This window comes from Dasypus novemcinctus, chromosome 9, assembly GCF_030445035.2.
Source record: "Dasypus novemcinctus isolate mDasNov1 chromosome 9, mDasNov1.1.hap2, whole genome shotgun sequence".
NCBI lineage: Eukaryota > Metazoa > Chordata > Mammalia > Cingulata > Dasypodidae > Dasypus > Dasypus novemcinctus.
Genome location: NC_080681.1, coordinates 114,239,543 through 114,257,576, shown reverse-complemented (window position 1 = coordinate 114,257,576; position 18,034 = coordinate 114,239,543). Strand labels below are relative to the sequence as shown.

The window sequence follows — 18,034 nt, the reverse complement described above, 5'->3', positions numbered from 1 at the left end:
ATGCACAGCAAATGGACACAGAAAGCAGACAATGAGGTGGGGTGGGGGAATAAATAAAATCTTTTAAAAATGTAAAATTACAAGTGTAGGAGAGGATGCGGAGAAATAGGAACACTCATTCATTTCTGGTGGGAATGTGAAATGGTGCAGCTCTGTGAAAGTTTGGCAGTTCCTCAGAAAGTTAAGTAGGGGGCGGCAGACTTGGCCCAGTGGTTAGGGTGTCCGGGGGTTCAAACCCTGGGCCTCCTTGACCCGTGTGGAGCTGGCCCATGAGCAGTGCTGATGCGTGCAAGGAGTGCCCTGCCACGCAGGGGTGTCCCCCACGTAGGGGAGCCCCACACGCAAGGAGTGTGCCCCGTAAGGAGAGCCGCCCAGCGCCAAAGAAAGTGCAGCCTGCCCAGGAATGGTGCCACACACACGGAGAGCTGACACAAGATGATGCAATGAAAAGAAACACAGATTCCCATGCCACTGACGACAACAGAAACAGACAAAGAAGACACAGCAAATAGACACAAAGAACAGACAACAGACAACCGGGGTGGGGCGGGGAGGGGAGAGAAATAAATAAATCTTTTTTTTAAAAAAAGAAAGTTAAGTAGGGGACTACCATGTGATGTGGTAAACTCACTAAGTATATACCCCCAAACAATTGAAAGCAGGGCTCAGACAGATATTTGCAGCATTATTCACAATTGACAAAAAGATGAAAGCAACCCAAGTGTCCATCAAATGATGAGTGGATAAATAAATTGTGGTATATATACATAATGGAATACTATTCAAGCCATAAAAAGGAATGAAGTCCTGATACATGCCAACACATGGATGAACCTTAAATACACCACTGATTTGAAATAGAATAAGCAAATTAGAGTAAGAAACTAGAGTACAGAAACCAAAGTACTAGAGTATCAGGGAAACGGTCAGGGTAGGGAATGGGGAATTAATGCTTAATGGATACAGAGTTCTGATACATGAGACAACATGGATGAATTTTGAAGACTTCAGGTTGAATGAAGTAAGTCAAACACAAAAGTACATGAAAATAAGCAGGGAAATGGATGTGGCTCAAGCAGTTGGGCTCCTAGCTACCATATGGGAGGCCCTGGATTTGATTCCGAGGGTCTCCTGGTGAAGGCAAGCTGGCCTGTGCTGCAGATAGGTGGTGGCCTGTGCTGCAAAGAGCTGGCACAGCAAGATAACGCAACAAAGGGAGACGCAAAGGAGAAACAGCAAACCAGGGAGATGAGGTGGCTCACGCAATTGAGTGCCTCTCTCCCACACGGGAGGTCTTGGGATGGGTTCCCCGTGCCTCCTCAAGAGAAAGAAGACAAGGAAAAAGACAAGCAGACATGAAGAACACACAATGAATGGACACAGAGAGCAGACAGCGAGTGCCAACAACAACAAGGGGGGGATGGGGAGGAAGGAATAAGCAAACTCAGAGTTGAAATCTAGAATATAGGTTACCAGGGGATGGGATGGGAACAGGGAATGGGAAGTCAACACTTAAAATGTACAGGTTCCTATTCGGAAGGATAGAAATATTTTGGTAAGGGATGGTGGTGATGGTTGCACAACATTGTGAACATAATTAGTGGCCCTGAATATCTGAATGTGGCTAAGGGGAAATGTTAGGTTGTATATATGGGAACAGAAAAAAATTTAAAAAAAAAGAACACAGCACATAGGACTGTACAACACAAACAGTAAACCCTATCATAAATGATGGTAAATAGGACAATTATAATAATGTTCTTTCATAAACTGTAAAAAATGTACACTAATATAAGGTGTTAATAGAGCAGATATATGGAACTCTGAATTTTATGCACGATTTTCTGTAAACTTAAAACTTCCATAATTTATAAAAAAGTTTTTAAAAAACTCTGAATTCTTAGAGATACTGAAGTATTTACTAAGGGATTTGTTTTAAATCCCTTAGTATTGGGGGTTGGGGTTGGGGGTATAGATGAAAAAGATAATGGCCATTGGTTGGTAATTGTTGAATTTGGGTAATGAGTACATGGGTTCATCCTACTATTCTATTTTTGTGCTTCCAAATTCCCTTAAGTTAAAAATAATTTTTTTTAAAAGTTCAAATCCGTCTATCACCTGTTATTAAGGGCAGTTTTGGGTAGCGGGGCTGTCACTAGCAAGCCGCCAAGACGTTGGTCAGTCTCTCCATGTCTCCAGCCTCCGTTCAATCTTCTGCAAAATGTGTACTCTGGGTGTGACACACAGGGCCTAAGGCGCGCACAGCACGGCTGTGCTTCTGTAGTAGAGCCTCTTGGCCCTGGGGAGGGCAAGGCCGAAGACTTCGGACGCCACTGCCCTTTCTAGGCCGCAGTTTTATCCATAGGAGGCTGGCGATGGGAAGATCAAATAAATTAACGCATGTGAAGAGCCTAGCACGGGGGTCGACAATAGATATAAATAAACGTTGGTTTCCCTTCCCAATGTCTCGATTTTGCCCACGACCGGCGACGTTCACTATGATGATGTGAGCACGCAGCCGCCCCCCGGTGCCGAGAGTCCCGAGGGCGACGAACTCCCGCCGCGCCGCTGAGCACACAGCGCCCTCGCGCGCCCAGGCGGGGAACCGCCCCCAGGGCCGGCCCCGCCCGCGCCTGCGCAGACGGCCGTCCCGGGAGTTTGTTGTTGTTGTGACCCGTGTCCCCGACGGCGGCGGCGGGACCCGGCCGCGGCGCCGCCATGGCGGTGCGACAGGCGCTGGGCCGTGGCCTGCAGCTGGGTCGAGCGTTGCTGCTCCGCTTCACGGGCAAGCCAGGCGCGGCCTGCGGCTGGGGGCGAGCCGAGCGGCCTGTGCCGGCGGCGGGCTGGGGCCGGGGCGAGCGCCGGGGCCCGAGCGTCGGGGCGGCCGCGGAGTCGCGCAGGCTTGGGCTTGGGCTCCCCGAGCGCTACCGTTTCTTCCGCCAGTCGGTGGCCGGGCTGGCGGCGCGGCTCCAGCGGCAGCTCGTGCTGCGGGCCCGAGGCGCAGGCCCTGGCGGCCGGGCGGTCTTCCTGGCCTTCGGGCTGGGCCTGGGCCTCATCGAGGAGAAGCAGGCAGAGGGCCGGAGGGCGGCCGCGGCCTGTCGGGAGATCCAGGTGAGCGCCTCCGCCCGGAGCTAAAGGACGGCTCGGGTGTAGGTGGTGCCCCGCCGGGCCTAGGGCGGGGCCAGGAGCGGGGGGTGGGCCTCAGAGCCTGGCCCTCCGCTAGGGTGCGACCGAGCTGGGCGGCGTTTGCCCTTTGGATCTGGAGTCCAGATCCACCGTTGTCCGAGCCGAAAGGGCCTTGGAATCACCACTTAGACCCTCGTTTCCTCCTAACTGATCGTCTGGTATAGAGCCAGTAACTCACATTTGTTTACTGCTTTTCCTTCTTTATATAATGAAAACTAAACGGTAACACTCCTATCCCTTGAGGTAGATGCCCTGCGCAATTTATGAATGAAGAGACACACTCAGAAACGTGAAGTAACGTATTGAAAGTCACACATCTAATAGACGGCATTGCCCAAAGTCAGACTCCAAAGCCTGTGCCCTTGACCTCTGTTTCCTTGGGCAGTCACATGCCTGAAGCTGAAGGAAAATAAATGAACAGGGGGAGGAAACATCAGACCTAAGGTTTTAGTTTACCTGTGTCGAGTTATCGTGGCTGACTGGATGCCTAGGGATTCTCAGGCTTTTTAAATGCTTAAAATATTCCAGATATTCTACTGAATCCCCTTCCTGGGGCTTGGAACCACCCTCTGATTTAGTACAGCCTGGTCTGTGTTCCCAGGTTAGGGCCTAGAGGTAGAAGGTGGTGTGACTCACCCAGGGACACAGAGCTGGTTAAGGACCCGGTGGTGTCTCCCAGCTTTCCTGGTTTCAAGCCCCTTTTTCATTTCTCACTACCAGGTTGCCTCATGTTTGAGGTCTGGCCATTTTGGGGTGTTAGGTGACATCTGGCTCAATCCCCTGCTCCCTGTCCTTGCCTTTTGCTATGGTTTAAACTGGCAGAAGTCAAGGGTGGAGACATTACTGAATCCTGCTTAAAAGTAGCACACTTTTTAAGAAATGTTTAATTTTACTGAGAAGACCGAGCCTCCCAAGCCAATCCAGCACACTTCCTTTCCTTGGCTTCACCCTCCTGTGTCTTAAAATTTTTAATTAGTTTCAATTAATTTCATGTTATCAAAATGTCAGATGTTTGACTTCTTTTGAAAAATCACAAGAGCTGGCAACTCTAGTGTTAAAATTCCACATGGTGGGAAACGGACTTTGGCCCAGTGGTTAGGGCGTCCGTCTACCATATGGGAGGTCCGCGGTTCAAACCCCGGGTCTCCTTGACCCGTGTGGAGCTGGCCATACGCAGTGCTGATGCGCGCAAGGAGTGCCGTGCCACGCAAGGGTGTCCCCCGCGTGGGGGAGCCCCACGCGCAAGGAGTGCGCCCGTGAGGAGAGCCGCCCAGCGTGAAAAGAAAGAGCAGCCTGCCCAGGAATGGCGCCGCCCACACTTCCCGTGCCGCTGACGACAACAGAAGCGGACAAAGAAACAAGACGCAGCAAATAGACACCAAGAAGAGACAACCAGGGGAGGGGGGCGGAATTAAATAAATAAATAAATCTTTAAAAAAAAAAAAAAAAATTCCACATGGTGTCAGACTGGAGTAGAATAGTGGCTACTTCTTTAGATGGAGACATGTGAAAAAAAGTGAACAATTATAAAATAGGCAAAAGACATGAAGTAGTAATAATACCAAATGCTGGTGAGGATGCAGAGAAATCAGATCTCTAATACATTGCTGATGAGAATATAAAAGTTACAGCCACTCTGGAAAATAGTTTGGCAATTTCTTACAAAACTAAACATTCACTAACCTTAAAACCCAGCAGTCACACTGTTTGGCATTTGTCCAGAGAAATGAATATTTATGTTCACACAAAAACCTGTGTACAAATGTTCATTGCAGCTTTATTCATAAGAGTAGAACACTGGAAACAACCAAATGGCCTTTGATGGGCAAATAGTTAAACAAACTCTGGTATGTCCATACAACAGAATACTACTGGACAATAACGGTCAACTACTGATATATGTCACAACCTACCCAAATCTCAGGGGCATTATGTTTGGTGAAAAAAAAGTCCATCCCAAAAGGTTTCATCCTGTATGATCTCATTTATGTAATATTCATGAATTGATAAAACCATAGAGATGAAAAAAGAACAGTGGTTGCCAGGGGACAGAGATGGGGTGGGGAGAGGTGCAAATACAAGAAGCTCTTTTGCAGAGATGAAATAGTTCTGTATCTTGTCTGTGGGAGTAATTAACTAAATATATACGTGGGATAAACTTGCACAGAGGTATCACACACCCAAATGAATGAATACAGGTTTTAAAAAAAATTGTGACAGCTGAATAAGGTCTCTAGTCAACAATAGTGTGCCAGTGTCAGTTTCCTGGCTGTGATATTGAACTACAGCTATATGAGTTGTCACCATTGGGAAAGGGTCCACAGGATACTACTATATATTTTTTTTTACTACTTCCTGTGAGTTTATAATTATTTCAAAATAAAAAGTTAGGAAGTGTGTCTTACTCTCAAAACCAAGGTTGACACAGGATTACCTGACAAAACATTGCTTCTACTCCAGGGAGTGTATCAACTAGTTGGCAAGGCAAGATGTTCATTAAAAAAAAAAAAAAGTTAAAAGTTATAATGCAGGGTTTACTAGCTTGTAGATACTATGCTTTAGGAATCCTCCAGAAGGAAAGGTTGCTGTGGTCTTGGGTTGTGGGAGCCAATTACTGAGGAAGGAGGAGCTTGGGTTGGGGACTTGATGATGAGTAGGGATGAGGCAGGCAGAGCAGTACAGTAAAATGGAGGGAAAGGGGAAGAGCGTGAGCTAAGAGAGAGGAATAGGTAGGGTCAGTACATAGACAGGGCCCAGAGGAGTCTGCCAAAGCTGTCTCCATATAAAGTAGTACAGAAGAGATAGGAGAGCTGGTGAGGCTTTGGAACAGAAACTTGTGGAAGCATGTGGTTTAAACTGGCCCACAGGCAGGAGAAGGGAGGAAGTGGGAGTGGGGTGTCTAGAGACAGGTATCCATTAGGCTGCTGCCCTCGAGGGTCTGCAGTGCTGCCACCCTGGCGCGCGTGGGTGATGAGCCATGGAATTGAAAAGGAAGGGATCAGCAGATCAGCCAGGGTTTGAGGAGCAAGGTGGAGCCAGGGTGACTGAAGAAATGGTCTCACCACTGCCTAAAAAAGGCAAGTACCTGGTTTTCAGGCAAATGTGCTCTCTCTCCCAGGGCCCCCCAGCCCCAGCCTGCACTTCTATTTCTGTAACTGAGGGTTAAGAATTAACAAATAATTATGATTACAAAACCATTATATAGATGCCTTTGTATTATAAAATAACAAAAGGTTAATACCTGATATTACTGAAGCTAGCTAGAGTAGTCTCACCCCTGTTTATTGTTACTCTAGACTTAACCTCACCTGTGTGTATGCTTAGCTTTGTGATGTGTCTAGATTGACTTTACTTCCTTTATAGATTAGGCTTACCCTTGTGTACGCTTACTTTTGGCATGGTAGTTCTAGATTGAGCTCACCCTTGTGTATGCTTAGTGCTGGGATGGTAACCACACCACCCTCCTCTGTTTAATATCCCTGTGGAAACCCTTGAGACTGACCTCTGCTGGGTACTTTCCTACCTCAGAACCTTGATCTCTGAAAATGATTGTAACTTTGTAACTCTCCCCCAGGTTTGGGGTCCACCCCCAGCTTGTTCAGCCCCTTAATGTTTTTTAATGAAGGAGCCTGTGTCCAGCTCCACCCCAGTTATTCATTAGCACTCTGATGTTATAAAATATTAGAATTTCTGCAGGTCAGGGAGGCAGTTTTGGGCCTTGGGGCCACTATGCCCCATTGCTTGTGCATCCAATAAACTCTCTCTTTGAAACTCCGGTGCCTCAGGACTTGGCTTCAAAGATGCATCAGGAGGAAAGAACCCACCTGTGCTCAGTATCATTTCTGTCAGAACTCTGGTGCTCGTTTCCTTTCCTAATGGAGTGAGCTCCGTTCCTGAGAGGCAGAGACAGGACGCCAGGACTTAATAACTGAGCTCTGGAGAAACGCCCGCTTTTGCCTCCTTGCCTGCAAAAGCCACTGAGGACACTAACAAGCTGAGGGTTTGACTGTCGCTCACACGCTGCTGCCCAGCCACAGCTCCTGGTAACTGTCTCCTAGCTGTCAGCCAAGAACTTGCAGAGAGTGCTTGCTCCATAATCACTCACCACGACTGTGCTGGGAGAGGGACAGCAGCAACAGAGTACCAGCTGCAGGATTCAGAAGTTCTGACCTCTTCATTCATACACTATGTTTTGTGTTGGGCTGTCTCTGTGATTACAGTGAAGTGACAAAGTTTGAGAAAAATTGCTCTGAATAACCAGGAAAAAAAGGCAGGATGGCCTGAAACCAGGATGAACAGCAATAGTTCGGTTGTGTTTTTATTGGTGCTTGACCATGTTGGTGAGGCCTAGTCTCACCATACCCCTTTGTTTCCCATTTCCCTTTCTTTCCTTGGGTCCTGTAGGCTCCCTGGCTCACTGTGCATTCTTTGTTCCTCACAGGCAGTTTTTACCCAGAAAAACAAGCTGCCTCCTGACCCACTGGACACTCGACGCTGGCAGGGCTTCCGGCTGGAGGAGTATCTTATAGGGCAGTCCATTGGCAAGGGCTGCAGCGCTGCTGTGTACGAAGCTGCTGTGCCCTCGGTGCCCCAGAACCTGGAGTTGGCGCAGAGCACTGGGCTCCTGGCCGGGAGACGCCCAGAGAGCTTCCCACAGGAAGAAAATGAGGAGAGAGCTCCACAGGCCCCTGCCTTTCCCTTAGCCATCAAGATGATGTGGAACATCTCGGTAAAGTTGTGGCTTCCACCTTTAAAGGAAGCATTTCTCTAAGTACCAATCTTAGTATTTTTTTCAGTAAATAGATAGGAAATGACCCAAATTCTCCACAGTAGGCCTGTATAATTAGACTTCCTCATTCTCTTATATAAAAGAGTCTATAACCATGCATCTCTAATTTTAAGATGTCCACACATCACCTGGAGATCAGGTTAAAAGGCAGATTCTGATTCAGTAGGTCTAGACTGGGGCCTGAGAGTCTGCCTTTCTAACAAGCTCCCAGGTGATGCTGATGCTGCTGGCCTGCGGAGCTCACTTTGAGCAGCAAGTGCCTAAACCAGTGGTTTCTCATCTGTCAGCCATGGCCAGGAGTTCATTTCAGGTCTGCAGTTGCCACCATCCCTTCTCTTTCCTATGACCTGCCTCTCTGGAGAGGAGCCACACTCCTTTCCTCTAAACTCACCCTCCAACCCTACCTCTGCATCAAAGGGTTCCTTGTCACCTCCTTACTCTCATATGTGACACTCTGCTTGGGTTTGTGTAACCGTGGATTCATTGTGCATGTGTTCCAGGCGGGCTCTTCCAGCGAAGCCATCTTTAGTACAATGAGCCAGGAGCTAGTTCCAGCAAGTCGAGTGGCCCTGGCGGGGGAATATGGAGCAGTCACTTATAGGTAAGCGCCTCTGGTCCATCCGCCCACAGACCAGCCGTGAGTTCTTTGAGATCAAAATAATCGTCTGTCCTCAGCACAGTGACACATATTAGGTAATAGATGCTGCCTGAATGGCATAACAAGAGATTTTCAATTGGTGGCTAATCTACTTGGGAAAGATTGCAGATCATTTGACTCTACCTGATGATGCAGACAATTGGTTTACCTTGGAGCAGGGGAGAGAAGGCCATCTAAAAGTGCCCAATTCAGAATGTTGGTAAATCGATGATTTCCATGCTTCCTTATTGGAATAGTGAGGACGGAGTCTTGGGCAGTGGACAGTTGGAGCTCCCCAGGAGAGTGACACTCATCCCACTAATAGCTACAGTGCACCTGGTTGTGCCAGGCACTATTCTAGGTGCTTGCAGCTTGTAATAGAGATTTTTTTTAAAGTGATCTGTTCGCCAAGAGCTCTCAGTGTGGCAGAGCAGCCAGAAGTCCAGATCAGTGCCCAGTGACAAATACCAGGATTGCATGTGCTCAGGGTGCCGAGGGAGCCTGAGGTGGTGGGTGTGGAGGTCATTCAGAAAGGCTTCTCAGAAGGGGCAGTTGGTGCTGCATTTTGAAGGATGAATAGGCATTACCCAGGCAAAGGAGGAAAAGTATTCTCAGCAGGGGGAAGAGCAGGAGAGCAGCAATCTATACTTAGAGTGGCTTTGTAAAGTCCCGAGTCTCAGGTGGTAAAGATACATGCTTGAGCTTACAGAAGGACCACTGGTGCTCGCTTTAATGCCTGTATACCACCAGGAAGAGGAGGGACTGCTGCATTTTTTGATGATTTATTAGAGGGTTGCTTTATAGCAGTCAGGGATCTTAGTTCTGTCAAAAGCAGAAGGGTTGAAATAGGGACTTAAGGAAGTGATATGTGAAAAAGCCTCTGTGACTTGGGAGGCTCCAGGAGGAGCTGAAAATCTGCGTAAGCTGCCGGAAGCTCAGGTGGGCTTAGCGCTCATTGTTCTTGTCTCCTTTGCCCTTAGTGGGGGGAAGAGGACCCCTGAATGTCAGCTGCTTTTAGGGCTAAATTATCCTTAGGTGGCTCATTTTACAGTGGTCGCTTTTAGCCACGGGTGGGGGGCTATCCTGTCCCCACCACAGAGATGCCCACAGGTCTCACATCTGAAACAGTCCTCACCCTCCAGTCCTTTACCCTTTTTTTCTCATAGCATTTATCACCATGTGACCTTAAATTTTATATGTGTGCGTGTATGTGTGTGTGTTTTTATCTCTCTCCCCAGCTGGGCTCATAGCTGTCTGAAGGCAGGAATTTCATTAGTTGTATTACTGTATCCCCACAGCTCAGTTAATGTCTGTTGAATGATTGGGTGAATATGGCGGAAAATATTCTGATGACAGCCAACTGTGTCTCTCAAGAGAAGTTCTTCCCTGATTGCACTCTGAGGACATTCCCACCCAGCCTGTGCTTATCAAGGCACCTCAGCTCCAGAGCCCTTTGGGATCTGCTATTTTCACTTTTCCCACCATGTTTCTCAGCATTTCCCATTTAACCCTACATTCCACCAAATGGAATTACTCACCTTGCTCCAGGTATGCTGGGCTCCTTCCTGTCTCTGCCTTCCGTGCCTGTAGCTGGCTGCCTTCCCCACAGCTCCTGTCCTGTTTCAGGTCCCCCTGCCACTCCCCGCAGCACAGCTGTACACTGTTCCTCTGGGCACCCAGGATACCCAGGGCAGAGCTGTCCTGTTGTGGCTCAAGCAGCCTGTGCCTGTGACCCTGATCCTTCCACTAGCCTCAGTGGCCCAAGGGTAGGAACAATGTTTGACTCCTTTGATTACACACACCAGGGCCCCACTTAGCCTCACTCCCAAGAAAAAGCAGTACAAGGACACACATGGATTGAAACAACAAAGCTGGTGAACCAAAGCAGCTCCAAGGGCGTGGTGTAGTCTGCTCTCTGTGTTCTCTTGGCTTGTCTCCGGCCTTCTCCATTCTCCTCTCCACCATCCAGCACCCTTCTCTCTTACCCCATACTCTCCTATTCCTGCATACCTTTGGCTTCCTATGGCCCCAGTCATGTCATGGCTTCATTTTACCTTCAGCTCTCTCACTGATTAAGTAGTGTCATGGTCCTTCACTCTGCCCCCAAAGAGAGAATCTCACTGGCTTCATCTCCTTTTCCAGCCAACTGTGGGATCCAGCTGGAACTGTAGGCCTGTGGCCTTAGGGTCAGGTGCTTTCCCTTAGCCCAATCAGCTTTGGCCAAGGGGTGGGGCCCAGTACACAGCACACAGAGGACACACTCCAAAATACCCTAAAATATAGTCACTGTGCCTCAGCAGGGGCTGTGGGTGTGGATTTTCCTGAGGAGAAGGAGGGGAAGAAGCAGGCAGGGCAGACAGGTAAAATCTCTGCCACTAATCGTATCTGCATTCATCCACTCACTCAACAAGGTTTGTTTTGCTCATACTCCATGCCAAGTATATGTGAGAATTGGACTCCCGGGGACAATTTAGGGATGGGCCCTGCCCCTAGGGAACTGAGATAATGACTTCCTCTCTCTTTCCTGTTAGAGGATAAGGCTGTCTTGTCCTCTGCCTTAGCTCCACAGCACACCAGCACCATGTCCAACACTTAGTGTGAAAACAGTAGACGATACATGAATATAGTAATAGCTAATATTTGCTGACTACTTACTCTGTGTTGGACATGATTCTAGGTACTTTACATGCATAAACAACCTTATGAGGTATGTTACTACCCTTTTCCCCTTGTGTACCTGAGACTGAGCCCAGAGAACTTAAATGACTTGGCCAAAGACTTACAGTGGAGTTTGAACCCCCTGCCGCCTTCCCCAACCAGGAGAGGGGCATGTTCCAGTAAGAGTTAAGGATGCCCTGGGCAGGGCTGGGGCCAGGCCTGGTTGCCTTCCGTGGGAGCACAGTCTCCTAACTGCTATGTGCTATCACACAAGATGGTTGGGTGGATGGATGGACGGACAGGACAAATGAACTGAAGATGGACTGATGGAGTCATCAAATATGATGTGTCATTTTTATGGATTTTCCCTCCAACAACCAGGCACCATTCATAGCACATTTGTTAGAAATATTTGATAAATAAGATGAATATGGGAATGTCAGTGCTGTTTTGTGTGTGTGTGTGGCTTTAGATTATCTTTCCTACTGTTGTATCTGATACTGACCTCATCTTTGCCTCACTTGGCTGAATAGAAAATCCAAGGGAGGTCTCAAGCAACTAGCCCCTCACCCCAACATCATCCGGGTTTTCCGTGCCTTTACCTCATCTGTGCCACTGCTGCCAGGGGCCCTGGTCGACTACCCTGATGTGCTGCCTCCACGTCTCCACCCTGCTGGTCTGGGCCATGGACGGACACTTTTCCTCGTTATGAAGAAGTAAGTGGCAGGGGTCTGGCAGGACCCTGGAGGTGCATCATCATTAGAGTGGGAGCCCTTTAACAGAGGGTTTCTGAGAAGAAGCTTATCATACTTTGGGGGAATAATGCCATGCAGTGGCCCCAGAGAACAGTTTCCCTTGAGCATGATTTTTCATGGAAACAAGATTTCATCTTCAGCCATGGCATACTGTCCTGTACTTTTCGCCTTATACTTTTGGCACATTTGACTATCACCTCATTGGTTTGCCTTACCTGTTTTTCAACCTCAGCACAGTTCTTTCTGTGAATCCCTAACATTGCTGTAATGGGTGTTTTAAGGACATGAGCATTTATACAGTTATTTTCAACATGTGGTGCTCCAGCGCTTCCTAATTTCAGGATGGTGTGAGGGTGGGAAGAGAAAGGGTACTTGGGGAGAGGGGGAGTTGCAGGAAGAAGGGGAAGGCTGTCATCCTAGTAGACAGTAAGATGGGAGGGGTGATGGTTGTGAGAGCAGAGGCCCTGTCCCCTCCTCCAGCTATCCCTGCACCCTGCGCCAGTACCTTCGCGTGAAGACACCAAGCCCCCGCCTGGCCACCATGATGACCTTGCAGTTACTGGAAGGGGTGGATCATCTGGTTCAACAGGGCATCGCACACAGAGACTTAAAATCCGACAACGTTCTTGTGGAGCTGGATGCAGGTAGCTGCCCTGCTTCTAGAGCTATCCAGGGTACACTAGCTTAGATTGGGAAACATTTAGGACCTTTCAGGTTTTTTTGGTTTTTATATACTATTTTAAGTCATTGTGTCTGAATATAGCTCTCTATATAAGAGATGAGCAGCATCTTCAGAATGGAGGCTTTTGTTCTATGGGATTTGTGAAGTGCTAGTTCACAGTTCCAAGTTGCTTTCTGTTGCCCACTTACAGAACAAAAACATCAGTAGCAGAAGTTTTCTTTAAAAAAGTAAAAGGGAGGTAGACTTCAGCTTGGTGTAGGAATTTTAAGACAGTGAAAGCTGTCTAACTGTAAATGCAGTTTTCTGTGGAAATGAGGAATTCCCCATCACCGGAAGCATTCAAGTAAAAGCTGGACAGCCATTTGTCTGGGATATTCAGTTGATAAAATTTGAACTAGAAGATTGACAATAATTACATTTGCAAATAAAGTACTAGAGAAACTTTCTGTGCAAATCCTTTTACAAATAACCAATTCCTAGTGCACCCATTCTTAGGTTTGGAATTGGGGGCTTCAAGTTGCATCAAAGACTTTTAGAGTGAAAGAGCCTTAGAGGTCATTTGAGCCAAGCACCGTATGATGAGTAAATCATGAGCAGCTCCTCTGGTCTTGGGACAACTCCAACTACTGGAAAATTATTTAGATTGAGCTAAATCTTCTATCCATTTCCTTACCTGGGGGCTTTGATTTCCTGGAGGCATTTCCATATTCACATAGCTGGCGCTCCTGTTCAGTTCTCGGTGGGGCTTGCTGGCCTGTGCTCCTGTCAGCCCCTCTCCCCCATGTCTTGATGATGGCTTTAATAGATAGGAGGACCTCTAAGAGGGAAGGAGGCAGGAGCAGCAGTGGCTTACCTCTGCTTGTCCCTTCCCCAGATGGCTGCCCCTGGTTGGTGATCACAGACTTTGGCTGCTGCCTGGCTGATAAGAGCATCGGCCTGCAGTTGCCTTTTACCAGCTGGTATGTAGACCTGGGTGGAAACGGCTCCCTGATGGCTCCTGAGGTGAGTCCTGTGGAGTGCGCCATTCATCAGCAGCAGAAACTTTTCCATGATTCCCATTAAATGATAGACTGAGATGTGATACCTCATTACTTACTCAACACCTCCATCTTTTCTGACCCAACTTGGTGCAAGTCCCTTCCCTTCCACTTAGCTTTCATCTGGCTCATACAGTCTGGATATGCCAGGATCTTTTGTGAGCATAAACTAGGCAGCCTGAGCAGATTCTTCTGGGTCTCAGTGACAACTAACATCCTGGGCTCCTGAGGACAGAATTCAGATGAGAGCATGAATCAGGTTGATGTGCATGGGCATGAATCAGATTAGAAATGCCAGCAGCTTAACAGTTCTCCTGTTGCTTTCTGAGCAGGTGTCCACGGCCTCTCCTGGCCCCAGGGCAGTGATTGATTACAGCAAAGCAGATGCCTGGGCAGTGGGAGCAATCGCATATGAAATCTTCGGACTTGCCAATCCCTTTTATGGCCAGGGCGGGGTCCACCTTGAAAGCCGCAGTTACCAAGAGGCCCAGCTGCCTGCACTGCCTGCGTCAGTGCCTCGAGAAACAAGACAACTGGTGAGGTCACTGCTCCAGCGAGAGGCCAGCAAGGTGAGGCTGTTCCCCCAACTGTCAGGTTCTGTAGGTATTGTGTGGCTGGAAATCTAAATTCACTTTGCAGGGGGAAGGTCAGGCTGGGGCAAGTGACTGACAGAGCCTCTGTCTTACAGGCCAATTACAGTAGAACACAAAATATCTTTTAAATAGAAGTAGGAGAGCTAGCCACCATATCATTAATCAGAATTCCAACAATTCAACTGTTCTTGGCTTTTTAGTTGCTTAAAGTCACTCAGAAGAAAAAGGATTTTTTTGTTGTCTGCTTGTTCTTTGTTTTCTTTAGGAGGCACCGGGAACTGAACCTGGGACCTCCCATGTGGGAGGCGGGCACTCAACTGCTTGAGCCACATCTGTTCCCCCAAGGATGTTCTTCTGACCAATGTTTAATGTAGATGTAGCTTATGGAAGCTGCTTAGACCTAGCCAGACAGGACAGATGGGAAAATATCTCCTGAAAACAGATCTGGACATTGTGAAATCAATAAAAAGGAATATAAAGGCTACTCTATTTGAAGTCATCATTGGAGTATGGGTCACATGCCAGTGGATTTAGTGGAAAGAACATAGATACCAGTGCAAAGTACTCTTCTAGCACTTACCACTTCCTTCTCACTGCATGTAGCATGTTCTCTTGGTCTCGGTAGCTGTTCGATGAAAGTTTGTTAAAGTAACTGCTACCGGGAAGCGGACTTGGCTTAACGGATAGAGTGCCCGCCTGCCACATGGGAGGTCCACAGTTCAAACCCAGGACCTCCTTGACCCATGTGGAGCTGGCCCACGCACAGTGCTGATGCATGCAAGGAGTGCCATGCCACATGGGCGTCCCCTGCGTGGGGGAGCCCCACGCACAAGGAGTGCGCCTCATAAGGAGAGCCACCCAGTGCGAAAAAAGTGCAGCCTGCCCAGGAGTGGCGCCGCACACATGGAAAGCTGATGCAGCAAGATGATACAACAAAAACAGACACAGATTCCCAGGCCGCTGACAAGAATGGAAGTGGACACAGAAGAACATACAGCAAATGGACATAGAGAGCAGACAACTGGGGGGGAGGGGAGAGAAATACATAAAACATAAATCTTTTTTTTAAAAAAGTAACTGCTACCAATGATTAAGAAATAAGCGACAGTTAAGCTAACTCAGTACTAGGGATGAAACAGTGCAAGTGCATAGCAGGTGTATGACCACACCATGGTGGGCGAGGGTACTCCCAGCGAGGCCGGCAGCCCCCAGGCATAGGTGTGCATGTGGAGCCTGGTGCATGGCAGAGAGCAGCCAGGATTTGCTGGTTTAATTAAGGGTACGGGTAGGAGAGGTAGGATTGAAGGAAGAATTTGGTTGGTTTGGGGTCAGATAATAAAAGACCCTGCAGTGACCTTTCATTAACAAAGTGGGCTGTGGGCTTAAGATGTCATAGATGTTTCAGCTCCAGCTTCCCTTTTTGTTTCAGAGACCGTCTGCCCGAGTAGCTGCAAATGTACTTCATTTAAGTCTCTGGGGTGAACATATTCTAGCCCTGAAGAATCTGAAATTAGACAAGATGATTGGCTGGCTCCTCCAACAATCAGCTGCCACTCTGTTGGCTGAGAGGCTTACAGAGAAGAGCTGTGTGGAAACAAAAATGAAGATGTTATTTCTGGCTAACTTGGAGTGTGACGCCCTTTGCCAGGCAGCTCTCCTCCTCTACTCCTGGAAGGCAGCCCCACTCTGCATGTAGGTGGGGAATTACTAAAGCAGCTTCAAAAAGTCTGTGTCATGATGCTCTCTGAATGCTGAGGGAGGGACTCCGAGGTGTGAGAGGGTGGGAGGCAGAAGAAAAGATGGCACAGAGAGGGCTGGTCAACCAAAGAGAGGGCCTCTGGCTTGGCAAGTATGGAAGGAACAACTGGAGTCAAAGTTCATGGTCTATAGCTACTAATTCAAGCCGTGTTGATTTTGGATGAATCATATAACCTGTGTAGTCTCAACTTCCCTTACCTGTAAAATGAAGAAATTTGTCTAAATCAGGAGTTGGCAGTCTCTTTCTGTTGAGGGCCAGGTAGTAAATACTTCAGGCTGACACTCCCCAGCTCTTATTATTTAAAGCAGCTTTAAATATGTAAATGAACTCGTGGCTATGTTCAAAAAAAATTTTTATTTATGGACACTGGCATTTGAATTTCATGTGTTACAATTTTTTTCCAACCATTTAAAAACCTAAAAACCATTTTTAGCTTGCAGGCCATAGAAAAACAGGCAGACTGGACTGGCCCTCAAACTATAGTTTGCCAACCCCTGGTCTAGAGGCGCTAACTCTGAAAGAAAAAAAACTGCTAAGTGATCGTTAGCTCTCTGTATATCAATGCTTCTTAAAAAGTGAGAATTATCCCTGTGGACAAATCCAAAGGAACATGAGTTCTCTGTGCAAGGTGGGATCCATGCAGGTATAATTGCTAATACCAAGTCCTAAACCCAAGTTCTGTCCTTCTGGACCTGTGGAAAGTTGATGACAGTGGCCAAGCTGATCCATCAGAGGTGGCTGGGCTGCACAGGGTAATGCCTACACCCCACATTTTGAGGATCCAGGCCCATGTGGGGACTGCCAGTGCAGGGTTCTGCTGTGCCATCTGCCTCCAGACCCAGGAATGAAATGTCGCTCATTTGAAAGGAGATACCATGGCATTGGTGCACAAGTCCCTGGGCTGCAGCTAACATCTGCACAGACCTCAGGATGAAAAACATCTAAGTGAGGCCTGAGAAGTAGGGAGCCTCCTTCCACACTGCAGTTACACACTCTGGAATGCTGGGGGCGTTTCTGAGAAAGTATTTCCAGAGCTTCTCCAGCTACTGAATTGAATCTAGCACAGGGCTGATCACTGACAAAATGGAAATTAACAGTGTGGTGTTTTAAACTTGACTTTCCTTTTGACTAGTATTTCTCAGAGGAATTGTGAAGAATTAAATGCAAATTTACAACTATGTGTGCCTTGAACTAGCCTATGTGTCTGGAACCAGATATTTGGTTTTCGTTTTAAGTGATTCTTATTATGCTCCAAAGACCAGAAAATTTTGTGGGCAGGTATTAACAACGGTGACAGGATTTCACATACTTTGTTTCCTAGGCTTCTCTAGCAAATACCATGAAATGGGTTGGCTTAAAAAATGGGAATTTATTAGCTTACAGTTTTGAAGCTTAAAAATGTCCAAATCAAGGCATCACGAAGGTGATGCTTTCTTCCCAAAGACCACCTGCCGGTGAGCCTTGGCTTGTCTGCCACATGATGAGACGTGGTAGTACCTGCTGGTCTCCTCTTCCAGATTTTGTTGCTTTCAGTTTCTTGCTTCCATGGTTTTCTCTCTGTGTGTATTCATTCCATTTATAAAGGACTCCAATAATAGAATTAAGACATCCTAAATTTTGAGTGGGTCACACCCTCAAAAGGTTCTGTTAACAATGCATGCACACCCACAGGAACGGATTTTATATATATATATATATATATATATTTTTTTAGGAGGAACCAGGGATCAAATCTGGGACCTTGTATGTGGGAAGCAAGTGCTCAAACCACTCAGGAATGAATTAAATTTAAGAACATGTTTTTCTGGGGTACATACAGCTGCAAACCACCACGCTTTACGTATTTTTTTTTTTCCAGAACATAAGTTACTGCATAAAGCAAGGTGAACACATATATAAAGTTCTTTTCAACCAAATAGTCCTATAATTTTATTATGA

At 47.4% G+C, this 18,034-nt stretch overlaps 1 protein-coding gene across 2 annotated transcripts; it reads left to right on the top strand.

Annotated features, from left to right (window-relative positions):
* The first annotated feature begins 2,665 nt into the window (after positions 1-2,665).
* Positions 2,666-17,274, top strand: PINK1 (PTEN induced kinase 1). 2 transcript variants are annotated; one of them, XM_058304240.2, is made up of 8 exons: positions 2,666-3,111; positions 7,628-7,915; positions 8,476-8,576; positions 11,804-11,986; positions 12,506-12,669; positions 13,582-13,709; positions 14,077-14,313; positions 14,603-14,821. In XM_058304240.2, exons 1-8 carry the CDS (start codon positions 2,719-2,721, stop codon positions 14,660-14,662), a joined length of 1,554 nt encoding a protein of 517 aa, XP_058160223.1. In that variant the 5' UTR covers positions 2,666-2,718; the 3' UTR covers positions 14,663-14,821. The 2 variants fall into 2 exon arrangements, with proteins under 2 accessions (XP_058160223.1, XP_004458702.2); XM_004458645.5 differs by lacking the exon at positions 14,603-14,821 and adding an exon at positions 15,767-17,274 and having other exon boundaries at positions 2,669-3,111.
* The last annotated feature ends 760 nt before the right edge of the window (positions 17,275-18,034 follow it).